This window comes from Eretmochelys imbricata, chromosome 1 (assembly GCF_965152235.1).
Source record: "Eretmochelys imbricata isolate rEreImb1 chromosome 1, rEreImb1.hap1, whole genome shotgun sequence".
NCBI classification, from domain to species: Eukaryota; Metazoa; Chordata; order Testudines; family Cheloniidae; genus Eretmochelys; species Eretmochelys imbricata.
The window spans coordinates 179,577,090-179,599,708 of NC_135572.1; the positions used below are offsets into that span (position 1 = coordinate 179,577,090).

The following is a 22,619-nucleotide window of genomic DNA, read 5'->3' on the forward strand; positions in this document are numbered from 1 at the left end:
AATCACAAAGCATATGTTATTTTGACATTAAAATGAATTATTACTTTTGCTCATGTAATTGCTGAGCACTGAAGGGTAGAACAAACATCCAGGCTGCTAACTTAGAAGGTAGATTGACCTAATTTGGAGACAGATTGCATCTTCCTCCAGAAGAGGGTCTGGGAGGGGATAAAGTCATCTGAAAGCTCCTCTGAGGTTCTCCTTGTGGAATTTCTTGTGCATCCACTACTCATGGAGGACCTGTTTCTGACCTCATTGTGAAGGCAGAATGTCCAGCCCAGGGCTTAAGGTTTCTATAGGGAAACAAGATTCCTTTCTGTAACCTTTCTACCAGGTGGTGCCGGTAGCAACAAGGGCTATGTTCATATTTAAGGGTTCCTCTTAACATTACAAAACACAACTAGCTCAAGCCCCCACCTAGAAATCTGGGAAAACTAATCATCATGCCTGGGTCCCTCTCCGAGGCCATACTTCTCCACTCGCATGCACATTGTCTGTGTATAACAAAAGACAATGTATATTAAAAGGAGAGGGAACACAGCAGTAATTTGGGAAAACACCTCAGTGATGATTCAAAAGCAGGCAAGCCATAAGTAAAATACTTTCCCCACAGTGTTGTCGGTGGTAGTCCTTTGTGGTGTGAAAAGTCCAATGGATGAATGTCCCTTTAACACATCACTCTCCTTTCCCTTCGCTGCACTCCCACTCATGATTTGTTGTCTGAGCTTAGCGGAGTCCACCTCCTGCCCGGAGGGGTGGGGAAAGGTTGGGTTTGAGTGATGCCTCTGACTACCCACCACTATCACTACCACAGCTCCCGCCTCACCCGGCTCCCTTTAGCTGCGTTCTGATGTTCCACCACTAGCCCAGTCCTCCCTCTAGTGATTTCACCAGGTTGCGGAGAACCTCACTGCTGCTGCCTCTTCTGTGTTGTCTTTCACTGCAGCACTGTCCGCTCGCCCGGTCTAAGGCTCAGCCATTTAGACCAGATTATTAATGATTTTAGCTGTAGTAATCACTGTTAAGATCAAAGACTCTGCATGGACAGAAAATCATCTCTTTCTTTAAACACTGGAGGAGAAGGGTAAAATGGTATCTAAGAACCTTTTAACAGAGCCTACACTACCAGATAGGAGCACCTGTCCCAACACACTCTGACTTTCACTTGGATTTGGCATCACTATTCCCTTTAGCAAGTGAGGTTATAGTTAAGGGATATTAAATACAGGGTTTTTTTTGCCCTTTAGTTATATAATAAGGATAATATTTTATTATCCCTCCATCCAAGTCTTAATTTTAACCCAAAACAGCCAAAATTGATCTACTTTGGCAGAGTAGGTATTCTTGCTAGTCACCTAGACAGAGTGGATATAACTATAAAAATATGGTCTGCTCCTGAGGTCTTTCCCCCCCATCAGTAGATGGTAGGGAAGAGCTCATTCAGTGCAGTGCCTTACCTTTCTTTGGATTCATGGACAACTATTCAAGAAGCTAGCATGTCCAAAGTGTTCCCCTGGCCTTCTGTTTTCATGGCTTCTTCAGGAGCAGCGCTTCCATTGCCTCACCATCTTGCTTTCTCTACAAGCATCCAAAGGGGTGGAAGAGGCTGCCTTCAGCAGGAATTAAGAGAAAGTTAATGGTGCTTGGAACAACATTAGCTCCCAGGCAGATTTCTACGAGAAAATGTACTGTGTCCTCAAAAGCACATGTGCCAGAGTACATCTGCTCCCTAGTTCCACCCCACCACATCCTCTTCCGGCCCTTTGAGCCCCAACCCGGGGGTCCACGAGGAGAGAGGCTCCATGGAAGGGGAAAACACACTGATTTCATTCCTTTCTGGCCCTGGGAGTCTCCACTTTATGGTGAGGGGTTCCAAGGGCACCAAAGAAGAGGAAAACATCTGATGGAGCCACTGCTCCCTCTCATCTTTTCCTTACCCACTGGTTTCCACTGAGTGTTTGGCCTTCCTACCACATAATGGGTGGGAAACACTGGGGCTTTGATAATTGGCCGGATAAAATTTAAAATTTACAGTGGACGAGAAGCTGGATATGAGTCAACAGTGTGCCCTTGTTGCCAAGAAGGCCAATGGCATTTTGGGCTGTATAAGTAGGGGCATTGCCAGCAGATCGAGGGACGTGATCGTTCCCCTCTATTAGACATTGGTGAGGCCTCATCTGGAGTACTGTGTCCAGTTTTGGGCCCCACACTACAAGAAGGATGTGGAAAAATTGGAAAGCATCCAGCGGAGGACAACAAAAACTATTAGGGGACTGGAACACATGACTTATGAGGAGAGGGTGAGGGAACTGGGATTGTTTAGTCTGCAGAAGAGAAGAATGAGGGGGGATTTGATAGCTGCTTTCAACTACCTGAAAGGGGGTTCCAAAGAGGATGGATATAGACTGTTCTCAGTGGTAGCAGATGACAGAACGAGGAGTAATGGTCTCAAGTTGCAGTGGGGGAGGTTTATGTTGGATATTAGGAAAAACTTTTTCACTAGGAGGGTGGTGAAACACTGGAATGCGTTACCTAGGGAGGTGGTGAAATCTCCTTCCTTAGATATTTTTAAGGTCAGGCTTGACAAAGCCCTGGCTGGGATGATTTAGTTGGGGATTGGTTCTGCTTTGAGCAGGGGGTTGGACTAGATGACCTACTGAGGTCCCTTCCAACCCTGATATTCTATGATTCTATGAAAAGTTTTGGAAAGCACTGTGGCAGGTTTTGTAGCCTGTGGTTTAATTTTCAGGCACGATGCAATGCAGTGCTTTGACATTTCCAAATGTATATAAGGGAGCCTGCATGCTGCCTTCTCCCAAACAAGCCGCCATAATCAGTCAAGGTCTTTTCTCCCTTGACTCTACTCTCCAGTGTTTCCTAAAATTCCGTTTTTTCTTTATAGTACAATTCTCAGTGATTTTTCAACAGAACTACTAAAACCAAGCCAACATCCAGCATAACATTTGAACTATTTGTTCACAAAGGCAGACAGTCAGAATTACAAAGGATTGATATGAATAATCAGATAGGGAAAAAGCATAATAAAATCACATGGATTATTAACAGCAGTTCCAGCAACATAATACACTACATCACATTTATTAATAAGTAACTTCAACCACCTCTGAATGCAGTATAAGGTCTAAACCGAGCTTGTCACTAAGGCAATGCTGCAATTGACATCAATGACTGAGTAAGGGGTGCAGGCTCTGACAGATAGGGTATGGTTAGACAAGTAGAGCATAATGAAGTAAAGTGAGCTCTCATGTTCTCTGGACTTGAGTCTCATTTATATTAAGGCCCCATTACACTGATTTGGTAATGAAAGGGAACATTAAAGGGGATATTACATTTACATCCACTGCAAGGCTGCTGGAGTTGTGTAAAGGAGCATTAGTGGGAATAAGATTCAGGTCCTTAAAGTCTTTTCTTTCTTGCATCTACTTTAGCAAATGACCTTGTTTGTTTACTTTAGACTACAGCCAGTATGCTGACTCAGCAGCAGTTGTGTTCCAAGAAGTGAACAGTGAATTTAACCATTGCTGAATTATAGAAGAGGAATATATAAATGTTCACAGCAAGGCATAATGCTACAATATTTATAACAATTTGCCTGAAATAACCACTTTATTGCTACAGATACTCTACTTCCTACATTTGTGATAGGTCCTTATTTGCTAGCTCCCATAATTTGCTAGTTCCTGTAATTGAGAGTCCAAATATTTGCTTTTTATAATACGGCATATGCAGCACTGAATCTTCTCCTCTACATCTTAAAAACACTGTAAGTAGTTTCACAAATGAGGGCAAGATATGGCTATGCTCTGAACATTAAGGTTGTATAATTTTGGCATCATTTAAAAAAACCCACACTGAGTAAGATGTTTTATACCAAACATATACAAGGTTACTATTCATTTTTTTTGAGGAAAATGTTATCTGATTTTCATATTTCTATAACTGCTGAATTTTTGAGATTGTGGCTCAGATTGGAGAGGTGCGATATTTCTGAAGCACGTTTCTAATAACTGAGCAATCACAGTGTTTGTCAGTTCTGGAGCTCCACACTTTGGCATTTGTGTGACATCCATCCACAGATAACAGTTTAGATTAGGGCAGTGGTTCCCAAACTCGTTCTGCCACTTGTGCAGGGAAAGCCCCTGCTGGGCCGGGCTGGGCCAGTATTTTTTACCTGCCGCGACCACAGGTTTGGCCGATCGCGGCTCCCAGTGTCCGCGGTTTGCTGCTCCAGCCAATGGGGGCTGCGGGAAGCGGTGGCCAGTACGTCCCTCGGCCTGCGCCACTTCCAACAGCTCCAATTGACCTGGAGCAGCGAACCGCGGCCAATGGGAGCCGCGATAAACTGAACCTGTGGACGCGGCAGGTAAACAAACTGGCCCAGCAGGGGCTTTCCCTGTACAAGTGGTGGAACAAGTTTGGAAACCACTGGATTAGAGGCTTGTTATCAAGCCAGCTACTGAGCTACCAGTTCAGTTTTAAAATCAGGAGAAAGAAAATGGCACATATGCAGGAAGTCAATAAATTCCAAATCATTAGATACAATCAAGAGAGCATAAGGTCTGTGTTTCAGTCACTTTGTTTCTTTGTCTCTCTTTGTGGTGTTCTGCTTATACCCATATCAAGACTATTTCACAAAAATTGACTGTGAGCTGCCATCTGTTAGCTTACGGGGACAGTAGTATTTTTTCAACATATGTTTGAATAACTGAAATGGATTGTAGGTTTTCTTGCAGGAAACATTGCCTTCAAATCTATATTTGAACATCCTATAAATCCACACCTAACTACCTGTACCCCACCATGGAAAATTATTTTGAAGCACAGTACTGTTGTGGTTTTTTTTCCATTTCAGGTCTCTGGTTCTTGGTTGAATTACAGAGTACATTATAAACATGTAATATTGACTTTCCTTTTTTCAGGGGGTCGTAATGAAGTTGTCATCACTGAAAATAACAACAGCATAACTGAGCAAATCACTGATGTTGTCAAGCAGCCTGCCTTTATAGCTGGCATTGGTGGGGCGTGCTGGGTAATTCTGATGGGTTTCAGCATCTGGCTGTATTGGCGAAGAAAGAAGAGGAAGGGGCTGAGCAATTATGCTGGTAAGAACAGTAACTATTTACTACAAACTTGTCAGGTTCTATCACAAACAGGACAGAACTAATTTTAAAGAACCCAACCCTAACAATGGTGGTATGACAAATAAAGGTGGAATGGATGAATGTTGTATGCCTGTTTAATGTGTTCTGTAAAAGTGCCAGTGTATGAGAAGCTTTAAATGCATTGCTCTGGACCACATTTCATCATTACTGTAAGACAGTCTTTTACATCTCCAGCACATCTAGCATAACAAAAGTACAGAAAGGGTTAACTGTACCTCTCACCCAACCCTTGTTGCAAAAGGCAGTCTTTCAGTGTTCCCAACTCTAATTATGAGCTAGATTGTGAATCAGACTACATAACCACATGACAGTAAGAGGGAGTATGAATCTCCCACCAACTTCACCACTTTACTCCTATGTTTGCCCCAGATTTTGGGGTTAGGCATTAGGGTGACCAGATGTCCTGATTTTATAGGGCCAGTCCCAATATTCAGGGCTTTTTCTTATATAGGTGCCTATTACCCTCCATCTCCTGACCCATTTTTCACACTTGCTATCTGGTCACCCTATTAGGCACATACAAGTAAGCAGAGCTAATCATCCACTCACTCCTTATCTGGAGCTGGGGACTCAGGAAGGAAGGAGAGGGGAATGGGAGCATTGGCTCCGTCCACCCCAACTCACTGGCGAGAATAGCTGAGCCTGTACTGGGGAAGTAATAATTTAGTGCTAGTATAGGCAAGCAATAAATTACTAACTTGCAGTAGGTGAGAAGTAGTGTCTCAGACATGTCTATGAAGCGCAATGCCTCCTGGAGCTACCCCAGCACTGTGGAGCAGCTCTCACACACACATTTTGCTCAAGGCTCTGCCTTCAATCACAATCTAGCCTAGGAGAATTACATTTGGAAGGGAAAAATAAAAATAAAAATTCTCTTATTCTCCCTGTCAGATCTCTTTATTCTGTTTTGTCAGGACTGGTAACACTCCTATAGCTGATATATCTCAAGTTTCCTGTGGGTTGTGGCGAAATCAGATAGTTATAATAAAATTGCATACGAATCTATTCAAAAAACCCCCAAGAAAAAAAAAAACCTCCAACTTTTGGCCAATTTTACATGAAAAATAACTCTTAAAATATTGAGATATTTTTTCCAGTTAGTTTTCTTGCCCAATATACTAATTAATTTTAGCACATTATTGGTTTCACGGAGGAAAACACCTTTCATGACTTGGCCCAGGTAAAGCATTGAGGGCAATTCACGCATGTTTATTGCTGGCAGTATTAGCATGCCAAGCTAAACTCACTCCAAAATCTTGTTGATTTCTTATTAATTCTATAGAGTGAGCCTGAGTGACCACAGTGGTGAAGTTACATTATTAGTAGGCTGTGGTGTTTGCACACGGTGTTTTCTTTCTTCCCTTGTAATTAATAATGTGTATATACATGATGACAGTTTCTACTCTGAGAGGTTTTGTTAATTCATGCAGATAGATATATCTATATCTATCTATCTGTTTGTCTAATGAGGATAATTAACAGTAGGAGATAGTTACATTATTTTATTACTTTCTTACATTAAACTGATAACGCATCAGGATTTTAGCAGTCTCATTTCCTTATGGAGGTGTCATACCTTTTCATGTACTTCAAATGCACTAACTAAATACATACTAAGCCTAATTTTTCCAGAAGAGGAATTATTGGCTTATGTCTATGTGAGTTGGCATGGCACATTTTTGTGAGCAGTCTTCTATACTTTAAAAATGCAACTTAAATTGACTACCACAGGCTGTTGTCTAATGTAGCTCATTCTTTTTCATGACATTTGCAGCACCTAAACGTTATGTGAACATTGCATCATGACACAGAATGGCCATTATCAGAATTGTGAAATGCTGTATGCTCTTAACAATGAAAGCTCGTACGACATCATGTTTCAGAACTCATCCTAATATTTATGATAAGGAGGATAGCATGCCCACCTCAGAACTAACTTCCATCAAATGTAATTGTCAAAATTCGCTATTTACCTTTCTTCAACCTTTATTTCTCACTGGCTGCTGGCTGACTAGTGCTTAAAGCTCAATTGTTATAACCTGCATATGATTTTAAACCATAGATGAGTGAATTCCAAAGGAACCTTGTGCCCTGCAATTAGTGCTTGTTATCAGAGTCTGTAACTCACGATGTGTTTGCTTTCTTGTTTTGCAGTTCAGTCCTTCACCTTCACCCCTGCAGGTACTGTCCATTAGTCTGTCTCTTACCTCACCAACATGTCATTGCAATCATTAGCATAAGTGTTTATAATCATAGCAGGTACACAGAATTAAAATCAAGTGCAAGGAGAAACACTCCAATTCCCCATCTGTTATAATAATGTGGTATTGACTCTGCTAGTGATTTCAGAAGAAGGCTACAATCTACCACAATTAACTTCTCTTTCATTATAATTCCGCATACTTCTTACTCATCCAACCCTTCTAAATTATGCAATTTTGAAAGGTAATTTTCAGGGCAATGCTTAAACTAACATAACTACGATAGTCAGGCCTTAGTCACAAAGGGCCAAATTTTGCTCTTGAGGATTCGTGTATTTAACTTGCAAATTTCTGAAGGCCTCTGCACCTAGTCAGAGAAGAAGAACTCATCTCAGATTCTGCTCTTCACTTTACATGAATCTGCCTCTGCATGGGGTTTTCAGATCTGCACTTACGTCAAACCAAGCCAGTGATTAACCCGTACACACACACTGATACACTAGGTAGGTCTTTAAGGCATTTTAAAGCTTTTTATTCATTGAAGCATTTGCCTTTGTTCTGCCTGTCCAATCCACAACCAGCTTCATGTTATCATTTTTTTACAAGGCATAACATACGGTAGGCCATTATCATGAGTGTGATTAAAGTTATGTGAAGAATAAACGAACTGTGGCTGAAACAGCAGGTTGCAAACAGCTTTGCCAACATATGTATGGACAAGACATACAGTGTATCCAGTTAATTGTAATAATTAATACGAATAATTGACCTCAATTCTCATATCTAAGCATGAGTGTCACAATCTCAAAAATTCTTACATTATCTCCATGCACTGCAGTGTACCTGGCCAATGTATTTCAGTATTTTCCAGTATACGTGTGCCACATTTTGTGGCTTGTAGTACACCTCCCAGTCATACCTGCCACATGCCAAGAGTTTTGACAAGGGACATTTTTTCAAATAAGTTGGGGGCTTGTGGGCCACTGGACTCCCAGCTACTAGTAGGCTGTGCATGCCTCTTGGTGAATTTTAGGTTATTTTCTCCTCAGAAAGTTGTAATAAAAAGTGGAGGAGAGCAACCTAAAACTCACCAAAATGTACCCAGAATCCTCCAGCAGCCCCCAGACTCCTGGCTTACTTGAAAACAGACCCTTTAAAATGGTGCTTCTGCTTATCCTGCCGTAATTCCTCCTCCTTTTCCTCTGTGCTAATGGGTCCCCCTCTTTCTCCTTTCCTCACATTATGCTCATTCTCTACACTCCCTGTACAGTTAGCTCCTCTCCCTGCTGCTCATTGGAACCTTCCACTGTTCCCTTCTTGCTGCTTCTCTCCAGTTTTGTCTACAGCCTGAAATGCTTTTCTCATTTCATTGGGAGGCACAATGTGAATGCTTTAAACCCTAATCACATACTACTGTATATCAGTATCTTAACTCATGTGTGTTCTGAACACATTGGGCTAGATGCTGATCTCCCTCATGATGAGTAAATCCAGAGTTACTGCAATGAAGTCCATTTACACTGGAGGAACAAAGGAACAAAATCTGACCCATGGTCTTCAGAAACTGTCACAATTAGCACAAAAATGCATTTGGAGATTAACAAAATCTACTGATTTATGTCTAGGCTCAGAGTTCCCCAAGAAGAGTCTCAAATCCACATGAAATTCCTGACCGTATGAACTTGGAGTTGGTTACATGATCTACAGTCACAAAATGTTTAAATTTTCACTGAGCCAGACACCTCCCTGTTCGTACAGATCTGAGAAGACTCAAGGCTATAGGTTGTTCCATAGTCAGTTGTAACCCATGTATGCTAAAATAGATTTCAGGCCTACATTTTCAGACAGGCATAGGACCAAATTCACCTTATCAGAGGTGAATTTCAGTGAAGTTACATTGGAGGTGAATTAATCCGAATATATTTGTTTGTGAACGAAGCACATTTTGCCAAACATCTGCTTCCTTCATGAATACATAAACATGAATATCTGAATATGTAAAAGAACTGGTCAAACTGTTCATTATGTGTATTTGTGATAAATTTAGATTTTTGCTTTGCTTCATAAACAGAACTGGTTGGAAAGTTTTGAAAAAACAAACAAAAGAAGGAAGAACATTTTTTCAGTTTATTTTGTGTGAAGATCTTTTTTTGCTTTCCAAGTCTATTTGCAAATTATTCACAAACTGACCATGATTTTTTAAAATGGTATGTATTCATTATTTGAAAATATTTGCTAAATATTTGGACTGATAAATTTCTGACTATGGATCGTTTGTGAATTGTTCACTTTGACTGTTTGCTATTTACGTTGTGTGATTGGCCACCATAAAGGTATTGTTTCTGCTGCATGACTGAATCACTGAAATATTTTAATCAGAAGAATAGTAAATAGCAAATGAAATGCTGCTGGTACATAGTTGGCCTGGGGAAGATTAATCTGTTGAGCTAAAACTTAGGTAACTTTCTGGATTGGTGAACATTTTCACATATTCACAAATAATGAATAATATGACCTCAGACATGGTTTTTGTTTACTTACAATGGAACAGCTGTAATATGTATGTAGCCTTCTGGTTCACAGGTCACAGCTTGTAACATCCCCGGCATGATTTGTCAGCGGGGATTGAACCTGAGACTTAAAGCGCTAAAGGCATGTGCGTCTACCATGTGAATGAAATAAGTGACTCCACTAGCTGGGAAGCAGTAGTGACAAAACCGGAACCAGTGGGTTAAATATATATTCTTGGAAGATGGCAGTGTATTAGCAAAGCAAAATCTGGACACTGAGGTCTGTCAGCACCACAAATGCATGATTTATTCCTTATTTAGCAACTGGTAGTGCAGATTGTATAGGACAATTTGGCCTGACATTTCTGTGCACCTTTGACACCCTGTAGAAGAGCAAAATTCCTGCTATGCACATTGAAACTGAGTTATACACTAATTTCCTGTTTTTCATGTTCACCCTCTACTCACATTCCCCAGATACAAACATGCACCACAGGTTTGGACATGACACGAAGGGGAGCTGGCACAAAACAGATATCCCTTCTAGTACAATATGCAAGTTCTTACACTCCCGTCCATTACAATTCTGGAACTGAATTCATTCATTTAGCAGGGAAAGTTACAAATGTGTCATCACATTTCTACACAGATTTCTGTACAGTAAATGCACATACTCCTGTGGAAACAAGAGAGACTCGCTTATGCTCAGATAAATTTGTTAGTCTCTAAGGTGCCACAAGTACTCCTTTTCTTTTTGTGGATACAGACTAACATGGCTGCTACTCTGGAACCTCTCAATATATCCGTGTATCTTTTTTGTGTTCTCCAACTCATTGGTGTGCCAAGAACCACTCACTTGAATATTCAAGGTGTTTTCAAGAATGCACAGGCCATCAGCCATGCAAGGAAAGTAAATGTGTATGTTCAGTTATGAGTAGGTAAGCTTATTTAGTGACTAGTGCCCTAAGGGATTAAAGATTTTGTGAAACTTAATAAATATAAACAAATTAAAACCAGGAAATTATGGCGTTCTAAATGTTTCATGCATAATTCGTAAAATTGTTAGAGGAGTATAAATTATTTGACAGAATCATCCAAAGGCAGGCAGAAGAGTTGATGGAATTTTTATACACTGATTGTCTGCTCTGAGTTAATGCTTATTAAAAGAGGATTAATCTACATTCATATTTGGGGAACAGCTTATCAGGAAAAGGAATGAGACTAGGCTGGCAACATGAAAGTTTTCATTTATGGCAGGAAAATGTGGCCTATTCGAGATAGGCACATAGAAAGCTTTCTGAAGCTTCTTGCCTCAAAATGTCAACTTACCATATATTCGTATTTTTCCAGTTCTAGCAGGCATGAAGATTAGGTTTAACCTTGTCAGATAATATTAATAAATAGCATCGGTACTTCTTTATATGTTTAAAAAACCACACAAAGGCTCTTTTAACATATACTCTTCTTCATACAAATATATACTGTATAATTTCTTTACATTGTATGCAGTTTAAATGCACTTCTGCATTTTTGCAGCTCTTGCAATATAGTCTGGCTAGAATCCCTTAGAAATCACTATTCTTTCCCCCTCCTCCCCCATCTTCTTTTGAAAGCCAATCTCCTCCCGGCACCTAATGCAGGACTAAGGACCATTCTAAGAACATATATCAGATACAGATAATGCTGAAAGACCTTTCATGCTTTCTCAGTGATAAAAGACAAGAGAAAATGGGTTGGGTTAGTGATAGAGAGACCCTCCTCTTCCTCCTCCTCCATTGCCCCTCGAGACTGTTCAGCATCGATTTGAAATGGAAACAGCCTGAATAAAGCCAGCTTGTCTGGGCATTTTATTTTACATTGACATCTACAAGACTGCATTGCATTAAATATGCTCCTTTTCAGCATTTAGACCTGTTTTGTAATTTCAGAAATCAAACTACAGGCAAAATTGCTGACAAAACATATGACAGGAGTGATAAACAAAGTGCTTATTTTGGCAGCTTGACCATATCTTTTGTGCCTTTAGCTGCCTTTTTCTTCTTCTTATTGACTCTAAGAGAAATGGATGTGCTCCTGCAAATCTGAGGTAGCCCTTTTTCCGAGGGGATCAGAAATACAAAATGATTTTGTGATCTGCCAGTAACGTCCTCTGCTTTCAAAAAAAGATCTACAGCCTTGGATTGGAGAGTTTATTTGATCGGAAGGAGCCTGTTGAACAAGAATGGTGACTGTGGTATTTTCTTATTCCACATTATGGGAAGGTTGTAGCCATTCCTGCATCAGTGTGCAAGGTGGAAGCAAGCATAAGGAGCCTCCTCTTTCCAAGCCACATGCACCTACACACGCCCAGCCACTACCTGACCCATAAAAAACCAATAACATTGCCATAGTTGTTTCTCTCTGATGGGTCTCTCTCTTTCAGCCAATACCTAGCTGTATCTCTCCCCTAAAGCACAAGGCTTTTATTGGATGGTTAGAAAGTGAGGTTTTGCACAAGGACAAGGTAGGGTTACCACTAGATGCTAGTGACCCCAAAGGTGGGGCAGAGTGGTGGCATCCACCCGTCTTCTGTGCCAGCAGACTACTGCAGGCCTGCGGAGATCAACTACAGCTTAATACAAAGAGTGTAGGAGGCATGTCTTCTCATGATGCGCTCCCCAGCATGCTCAGAAGTATCTTGCATACTCCACGGCTCTGCAAGTAGAACGCCTCTGGGGACAGTTGTTGATATGTTCTCCCTCTGTATTCCCCCCTCTAGCTGTGCTAGAGAGTCCTACAGATATAAATATGTAGGTGACCAAAAATATTATTTTCCCCGTTTGTCATATTTCTCTCTCACACACACACAGAGTGACAATATTTCTTTTAAAATTAAAATGTTAATATCAGTCTGTAGCCTAAACAAACATATTAATCTCAGGTGTGAAATTAGTTTCATTGTACACTATGTTATCCTGGAAGCCCCCTATGAAATAGTAAACCAAATTCATAAAGTTCATTATTGAATACATTAGTGGTCTGTTTCTGGGTTTATATCTTTGTTGCTTTGACAGAGATAGAACGTCTGGATGAAATGGAAGATGGGGAAGAAAAAGAACATTAAATTAGCTTCTACTAATACATTTCTTAACAACATGTTTTGAGACATAGCCAGACAGCACCCATTTATTTGCATATTCGCAAATGATATCCACAGCTCTTTAGCATTAGCTTATTCACTTTTAGCAAAGAGTGATACAATCACTTGATAGTCCATTAAAAAGCAACATAACTGGAAAGTAGTGTCAGATCGAGCGCTAATTAGCCGCAATGTTTTTAGGATGTGGTGTTTTTGTAAGCAGGTCTTTATTTAATACTTCCCACGCTTTCAATTTTTTTTTCACTAATTGTTTCAGATTAACTCTTTCAAAATACAGCTATTAAATAGTCTGATGTGAAATAGAACTACAGTGGCTTTCCAGTAGAAACGGTAGTCCATTCTGTGGTAATGGATAATTAATCATCAACCCCAAAAGCCCTTCCATATGAGATTCCAAAGGGGTTAGTTTTATCACCATTACATTTTGTTAAATGTGTATTGTGAAGCCCCTTGGAGAACTGATAAACTGGCAAAATATGAGGTATCACCAGTATGCTGCTGATATTCAGATTAACATCAACTTCTTTGCTAATCATGGCATTTCCATCTTGGTGCTGTATTGTTATCTGGCTCAGAGTGCAGTATCTGACAGAGTTGGTTAAAATAAGCTTAGATACAACAAAGGTATTTCTATGTTGGTGGGGTAACAGCTGGAGAACCTTGCAAATGCTTTGGTGACTGTATATTTATTGATGAAGATGGCTACCCCAGGAAGGTGGTCAGAACTCCCTATTTGGGGGTTATTTTTAACTGAGCTGACCATGGAGCTTCTTTCCATCTGAAATTGCAATCTTCATTTGTAGATGTAGATTTTGTCCAAGATCTTCCAGATCCAGGCTGGACCACTAAAATAGTCTGCTGTAGGACACTTTAATTGGAATTATCTCTGAAAATTATTAATAGATTATTGCCACTGAAGGACGAGGTCTGCTCATTGGCCTTGTTTCACAATACCTAGTGATTTCTGCAGTCCGTTAATTGCACTTGCTATTCAGCAAGTGTGCATCAAAGATTGGTTTAAAATTAGTATATAAAGGAATTAATAACATAGGACCACAATATAGGACTGCCTATATTGCCCTACGTTCGAAAGCAGCACCTTAGAAATGGGGTTTACAACTGTGGGGCCATCCTGAAATATGCCCTGTGAATATATGTTGGGGGCAGGGACGTTTCTGTCAAGGGTCCATTTATGGATTTCTAATATGATTCATATACTTCAAAGTGTATCCTTGGCATCCTTCAGGGCAAGACTGAAGGGATTTCCCCCCATGTAACGTTGATGTATTTGCGTTTGTGTGTTTGATGTTTTTATCTTGTATGTGTGAGGGAAGTGAGGTAGGATTTATACTTGTTTTTCCTCCACTAGAATTCTAGCAGGGCTGTCACCTCTTTGCATTTATCCTATGGAACTAAATATTTGTGTGGTGGCATTATGCTGCTGCATCACGTCTATGATGTCATTAACATACCAGTGTAATGTCATTGTACACTGAAGCAGAAGCATGCCAGGAAAATACAATTTCACCACCTGACATAGTCTCTCACAACAGAGTCATGTCAGAGGACCCATAGTAAATTCAGGGTTCTTTAGCCATCCTGCAATTTTGGCTTACAGGCTACAGGGCAGATTGATTTAGATCTGTCTAGTGGAAGCTCTCAATGTGGCATGTTCTTCTTTCTTGTAACTGCTGTGTTATATTGTGTTATGATGCCCAGAGGTTTTAGTCTTGAGTGATAAAAACTCTAATTTTTTATTACTAATTATTACTAACTGATTTTATTTCCCTCTCTTGTGTTTTTAATTTTTTTTTGTTTTTGTTTTGTTTTTTTTAAAAATCCCAAACAGTCACTTTTCAAAGAGGAGATGGAGGACTAATGAGCAATGGAAGGTAGGTTTGTTGTTAAAAAAGATCTATTTCCATCCTATTTTCTTTTTGATGAGGAACTTGAACTTTTCTATAGATAAAGGATTATTATAATAAAAGATCATTTATAAGACTGACAAGTCTGGGAGGAATTAAATGGCTTACCACAAGGTTTAATGATCTATCTGTTGGGCACTTTAGAGGAATCAAGTCCAGATGTTTCATATCTCCCAGATGCCCAAGAAGAAATTAGTAGTAAATATCACAAGGAATGTGTTCATTTGTTACCAGGATGTTTATTGCATTAATTAGACATTAGCAAATGAAGTTGCTGTTGTTTAAGACTCCTTATTGGCTCCCTCTAAATTGCTGTGAGTGAACAATTACACATAATCGATCACAAAATAAATGATTCATGGATGATAAATAGGTTGTAGATTGATGGGACTGGATTCCACAACTTTGGCTACTCAATTGAAATTGATAAAAGCTGATAACAAACCCATATATCCTCATCTATTTTCTCTTTGCCAATATGGAGATTGTAATTAGGCCCTGGTAATAACTTCCAATCTCCCATTTAATCAATATTTTAGCAAAAAGAGATTAGGCCTAATGAGAGATAGTGGATGTGGCAAGAAAACTGCTGGATCTTCTTATTGCCGTTTCCATAGAAACCCATGTTTCTCTTAGGGATTGTACCAGAAGGGGTCTATCAGAAAAAACTACAATGATTACAAATGTTGCTTCTTCCTCATAAGTGTGCTAATAATCCGGAAAACCTTCAGAACTGTGCTTTTCATGTTAAGAGACTGATTTTCCTTGCTAAACACAAAGCACTGGCCACATTTGCCAGGCTGAATTTCAGGATAGGGTTACATTTTTTATCCTGTGCTTAGTGAGTGCAGAGTGTCTTATGGCCAAAGTTCCCTTCCCTTTTTGAGATATCCAAGTCTGACTAAAGCTCTCAAAGTTTAATATTCCAAGAATATGAAAGCATGCTGTAGTCACAGATAAAAATACTCTTGTGAACTTTCCATTAATCCCACTCAAACTTATTTGCCTCTAAACTATACAAGAGTACGCAAAGAAAGAGCTACCAACCTATAGATGACAGGCGTACATTTGGGATTCAAGGAGTGAAGAAGTAGTAACCCAAAGTCCTGGAAATGGCTGATACAGACCAGTTATTTTGAGTGATTGTTCCCTTGAAGTGGCAATTTATCATTCAACCCTTGTTTAGAATCCTTCAGTGGGCCAGCTTACTCCCTGTTTCAGACAGACAACAGAGTTCATTTGGATTCTGGCAGAATCACGACTGATGCCTAGTTCCATTTCAACTGCCAACGTTATTTTCTATATAGCCTTAATTAACTGCTGAAGGTCTTTAAAGCATGAAAGCCTACACAATTTTAATTTGAAATATATTGAAGTCTCCTAAACTGTTTATTACATCCTGTGGCAGGAGGAAAATGATGCAGCCTCTTCAATCACAATCTTGTCCAGAGTTGTCTGACAGACATATTTTCATGTTCATTTCCTTTTTTTTTTCATCCCGCTTCAGTCGACCAGGTCTGTTGAATGCAAGTGACCCCAGTTATCCTTGGCTTGCAGACTCTTGGCCTGCCACCAGTCTGCCAGTAAACAACAGTACTAGCGGGCCCAACGATCTTGGGAATTTTGGTCGTGGAGGTGGGTTTTACTGAATCATGTCATCATACAGTGAATAATGCATTTTATTTTCACTTTAGTTTGTTTTTCATATTGGGTTCTGTTTTGTGCACATGTATATATATTGTGGGGGTGGGGGGGTTATTCATCAAAGAGCCTTAGCAATGCTGTAAAATTGCTGCCTGGTTCAATACAGTAAAGCACAACAACACTGCTAATTAGTAATGTTTAGGTTTTATCAGCATTTTAGCTCACTATCTCCAGTCCTTATAGTCCTACTCATATCGTTAAATCTATCATCGAAACAGCAATAGTAGAGAAGGGGAGAGAGGTGTGGTCTGGTCTGTCAGTCTGAGTGTAGCACTTGGAGTCGGGAGCTCCTGACTCCCACCCCAGATCTGCAACTGACTGTGTTGCCAGAAGCAAGTCATTTACAGCCAAAACTTTCAGAACTAGTCTCTTATTTTGGCTACCTCAATATTTGGGTGCTCAACATGGACTTGATTTTTAGAAGTGCTCAGCTGCCTCAGGTTCTGTTGGCTTCATCTGAAGTTGTGGGTACTCTGCAGTTCTAAAACTCAGGCCCAAGGTGCCAATTTAGCATCCAGAATCAGAGACTACTCTTGAAAATATTGACTTTCACCTCTTTCACTTCCCCAGTCTGTAAAATCATTGTTGTTATTACTTAACTTTCAGTATTACTTCTTACTGTGGCAAATTAGGCACTTCAGCCATAGAGATTAAAACGCTAAGTGGGAATAGAACAATTCCTATCGCACCAGAGTGTTGAGGATTAATTAGTTATTTCATGTTTGTTAAGCTCTGTGATAAGCAGTATATACAAATTATTTTTATTTCAGGGTGGTAAAAAGCACAGTTCTTCCTGTGTACTATGGCTGACTCAAAATTAAATGTTCATCTGCTTTAAAGGTGACTTGTAAAGAAAATAGAATTATGTTTGTGCCCCTTTCTGCTTCTTTAAATATAGGGCTAGATAGTGACTTAAGCTATAGCCCAGAAGGCAGCATCACCTCAGAGGAAGCACACAAGATACTCTCCAGGTGCTGCTACTTTCATATGAGGGTAGGACTTAAATTCAGTTTGAGCTGTCCAGAGCAGAGCTCTGGTAAATATTTTAGTCCCACAGGGCTAAAGCCCCAAGGCCCCTTGCTCCACAGCTAAAGCCACAAACCCCAGTGCCTCCCACAGGACTGAAGTCCTGAGCCCCCGGGCCCACCATGGGGGCTGAAGCCCCGAGCCCTGACACCTCCCACGGAGAATGGGGGGGATGTGGTGGGCTCTTGGAAATACGCTTATTTAAGCCTTGTAGGAGGATGAACAATCAGCCCTATAGGATGGTACAGAGGGGACAAGGAAATTTCCTCACCTCTTTCTCTACTCCTTTTGGAGGAATGGGTCATGTGGGAGGCAGGAGTGAGCAAGGAATGGCTGTTGTGAGCAGCTTTTGAGCATTTCTACAGAGGAGGAATCTTGTTGCTCACCTCTCTACCCCTGCAGAGCCTCATTGGAGGGCTGGTCTCACTCAGGGCCATAATATATAAAGAAGGCCTCAAAGATTTTTTGAGGGACGGGGTTGTTGAGGAAAGGATAGAGAGGGGGAGCTGTTTGAATTTGTTAGGGTCTTTTTTCTGCTGTGCTTTCATTGGAAGCCCTTTTGGAAGGTCTCGGGCATCATTACTTTGAGTGTTGACTCGAAAACCAAGAGAGCTTAGTGTTTTAGTCAAAAAGGTGTTAAAAAAACAAAAGACTGAGTTTTAAACATGCCAAATAATAATCACATGATGTTTTACTATATAATTACTTTGTGAGTTGACAATTTAATAGTTCATGTGCTCAGCATGTGCATTTTATTGAACTAAAACAATCAATTTATAATACATAGTTCTATTGAAAATTCCTAATATTTATGGGAAACTTATGCTTCGCTGGTAATAAGACAAAGTGAAAATCTCCAAGTACCAGGGAGGTGTTATATTATAAAATTTGCAGTGAAGTGCAATTCTACTTTGAAAAGTGACTATATAGAAATGACACTGCCTTATTCACCAGTGATCTGCTCTGTGCATATATTTAGAGTCATGTCTGATTACGTCAGAGACAAGTATATTTTGCTGTTTTTTATTCCTAACATCCCTGCAGCAGAGCCAACACAGGCTGATTAAACCGGATTCTATTATTGTTGTACATCATTAACAAAATTGTTTACTCCATTGCACCTTCATGGAATCATTTGAGGCAAGGTAGACTCTTTATTATTGGTAATGGTACACAAGCCAGATAGGACCCAGCTTGACTCTCAGATCTCAGGCTGAGTTTGTAGGGCTGGTAGTTGGGAAAAAAAAATCTGTATAGCTGTAAATTGAACACTGAAAGTACATTAGACCCATGTAAGTAGATGTTAACTGCCTGACTTTTGAAAAAATTAACTCTCATTTTGCAAGCTGTGGTCTTCATTGATTATATCTCACTTCTGTGCCTGTAATTAATCTGTAGTCATAGTAGAATTTAACCATTTTATATACCTGATTGTGCCTCACCAAATAGATCATTGGATATCTAAATCCTTTCACTGGTGCCTGCAAAAGTTGAAAATACAGATAAGCCCAAACTAAATCCTCATTTCCAAAATCTCCTGAATTTGTCCATATTTGACATTTGAACCCAGAATAGTAGTTGTTCTTAGTTATGTTATATTAGTGTCTAGAGGCTGTAACCAAAGACAGGGTCCCATTGTGCTAGTTGCTGTACAGACATACACATAGTAGGAAATAGTCCCAAAAAGCCAACAAATGACCCTGATTTTTACAATGGGTTGAACCCCAGATCTGAGCATTCTGAATTTAGGAGTATTCGTAATTATTATGATTCAAATTTTACAGTCAAGAGTCCATGTCCAGCAGCTGGCAGTCATGTTAAAAAGCAGAAGGGTGCTTGCACGTTTTCCATCAGTTGGATTCTACACTGACAACTACTTTTTTGATCTTAAACAAATTAGAAAAAGAGCCACATTTGAAATACTTGGCTCTGGGAGTGTATAATAAACTGAGCAGTGTTCCTGCCTATGCCATTGTACCAGTCACCTTCCCGGCACTTTTTCATACTTCAGAGGTGTTCACTTTTAAATCTAATATTCTGCCAGTAAATGTCACTGTGAAATTTCGGAAGGAGAGAGAATTTAGATCTAAAGGATTAAAATTATAATTCTGCAATATGTAAAATGATTCAGCCTGTGGAAAAGTGAGCAGATATGTTGTTTCTAAGGTTTAATTTCAATCTATACATAGTACAGTTTTTGAACTGAGTTGTTCTCTGTTTCCAGCAGTGTACTGTATCATTATAATTGATTGATCACCTTAATCTCTTGAGTGTAGCTGAAATCTTGTCACATTCTGAAATGACTTATTCATGTCAGTTTTCCTGTATTGTTGAGATGAAATGTCTTGTTTAGGTTCTAAAATCAAACCAGATAAACTGATGGAAAAAAAACTTTAGAAAACTTTAGAAAAATGCACTTTGTGCCCTGAAATGAATTACTTAGAGAAGCCTTGGCATTCATTCAGTAGTTTTGCTAGATATTTGCAGGGAGGTGGTTTCCTCTGTGATTTGTAGATTAACTTCTTTCATCATTTCCCTAAAGTCCAGATAGTTTAATTGGTTCTGACATGGAATGAACAATCGAAAATATTCTTCAGTAGTGAAATATTCCAAACTTCACTTTCACAGTTGAAGGTATGGAAGAAAAAAGATGATTTTAGGCAGTGAAACGTGAAGGACAAGTGGTAGGCCTGTCACAGATGCTGATAGCTTGGCAATGGTTGTACATCATCTTCCCTTCGTTGGCTCATGGACCCTGTCTCAGCTGAAATGCAAACGTGCAGAATGACACATTTATTTTTCATCTTAAACCTTGATAGTTTCAGGCTTCCTGTGCATCACTGATTTGTTCCATTTCCCTATGCTCACCACAGATGTGCTGCCACCGGTGCCAGGCCAAGGGGATAAAACTGCCACTATGCTTTCTGATGGAGCCATTTACAGCAGCATTGACTTCACCACCAAAACTAGTTACAACAGTTCCAGCCAAATCACACAAGCTACACCATATGCCACCACGCAGATTCTGCATTCCAACAGCATCCATGAGTTGGCAGTCGACTTACCTGACCCGCAGTGGAAAAGCTCAATTCAGCAAAAAACTGACCTCATGGGATTCGGTTACTCTCTGCCAGACCAAAGCAAAGGCAACAATGGTGATTCCTGCTCTTATTTTCCTGAGTCTGTTTATTTTCCTGGATCTTCTGTGCATGAATTAGAAAATTGTAGTTTATGATTTATTATTCATATTTACCTTAACTAATAACACGCACCTTGCACGCATACTGTTCTTTACACCATCTCAAAATAAATTGTTCTATGCTTTAGTCCTCTTTGTCTCACCGAAATCTGCAGCCCATCTGTATTTCCATTAGGACAGGCTAGGTAAAACATTTCCCACAGTCCCACCACATCTGCTTCTGACTTGCTAACTGCATGTTCTGCATGTGCTTGTGCTGTAAACTAATCACATGATGTCACTATGACCTTTGCCCTTTAACCCTTAGCCTTACTTTACATCCCTGACTACCGATTGGCTGAGGGATTGTCTAATAGAATGCCACACAACCAGTCACAGGATTTCAGCACCACCAGCTCTCACAACAGCTCAGAAAGAAGTGGCAGCCTCTCAGGTTGGTTTCATTACAACGTGTGTAAAGAGAAGTATTTGTGTTTGTAAGCAGCTTGCTCTGTGGTCCTGATTATAACCATGAAAGAGAGATTACTTCAGTCACAATTTACAGTCAAATATTGTGTCTGTCCATGTTCACTGAACATGTCATTGTAGTCTATAAAAACATGCTTTTACAAAAAACAACATCTTATTTGTCCAGGCTACACAAGAAACCTATTAAGATGTAATAGGAATATCTTTCTAGACTTTGTATCTTTTACTTTTCAGTGTAATTGGAAATCTTACTTTGTAACATTCTCACCCTTCTAGTACAATGTTGAATTTATTCCCAAATCAGTCTTCACTTTACAGTACAGATTATCTCTTTTGAGCCTCATGAACTGGTTAATATTTTTGTTGAATCATTATTGGATCCCAACTCCTGTGAGCCAGGTTATAAACTTTATATAAACAAAACCACCAGAAACAGCAAAATTCTCAGGTCCAAAGAAATCCTCAAGATGGTTAGTATTTCACAAATTGTTTCAAGTCTGCATACAAACATAATGTAAATAGAATGTGGGTGCTGCATGCTATATTGGAAACATAACACATTTTCACTGAACAACAATGAATGCTGTTTCTTTATAAATACTCTTTAATTTTGACCTTGTTGAAATAATATTATTGTAAAATTATGCCATTTTTAAAGTAAAACCAAAACCAAAAAACTTGCGTTTAAAGTGAAAGTATGTCATTTCATTTAAGCACACTAGGAAAGAGTTCTAGGGATTTTAACTAACGGTACATATTTTTTCTGCAACCTTTGAAATTCTGTTATAAACTGAAGCAACCAGAACAATAGAAATGGTTTCTGTAGGTCAGTTTTAATGATGATTCAAAATAAATGTTGAGATCATACAGCTATAAATGTTGGCCTGTAACTTAAGTAGCCAAAAGTATTCTCACATTTTACAGGAAACAATAACTTGATTCTAGTTAGATGAGAAAATAGGCTTATTGTGTTGGCAAAAAGAGACTGTAAGTTTATGTACTGTGGTACTTTACATGTTTGTACTTGCTCTCTAATCTGAGGTGCATTGACACATATCTTAGAAAATTAGCTCCTCCTTTCAAGTGCTAACATTTCTATTCTGAGATTTTGAGTCTGATACCTAGTATGTGCTAGGTATCAGAGGACAGTATCAAGCTTTTAAATGTGTTGTTTGTACTGCAATCAGTCCAACTGGCAGATTCTGTTCAAGGGCTGGATTCATTCAAATATTTGATTGTAGAATCACTGAAATTCAAGGTGAAA

At 39.5% G+C, this 22,619-nt stretch overlaps 1 protein-coding gene across 1 annotated transcript in view; it reads left to right on the forward strand.

Moving 5' to 3' along the window:
- Nucleotides 1-22,619, forward strand: part of ROBO2 (roundabout guidance receptor 2) — a 554,839-nt gene that overhangs the window by 489,022 nt on the left and 43,198 nt on the right. The window contains exons 17-22 of the mRNA XM_077815319.1: nt 4,941-5,123; nt 7,338-7,364; nt 14,883-14,925; nt 16,466-16,593; nt 20,562-20,843; nt 21,195-21,320. Of these exons, the coding sequence (XP_077671445.1) occupies nt 4,941-5,123; nt 7,338-7,364; nt 14,883-14,925; nt 16,466-16,593; nt 20,562-20,843; nt 21,195-21,320 (789 nt within the window). The remainder of the gene's footprint in view (nt 1-4,940; nt 5,124-7,337; nt 7,365-14,882; nt 14,926-16,465; nt 16,594-20,561; nt 20,844-21,194; nt 21,321-22,619) is intronic.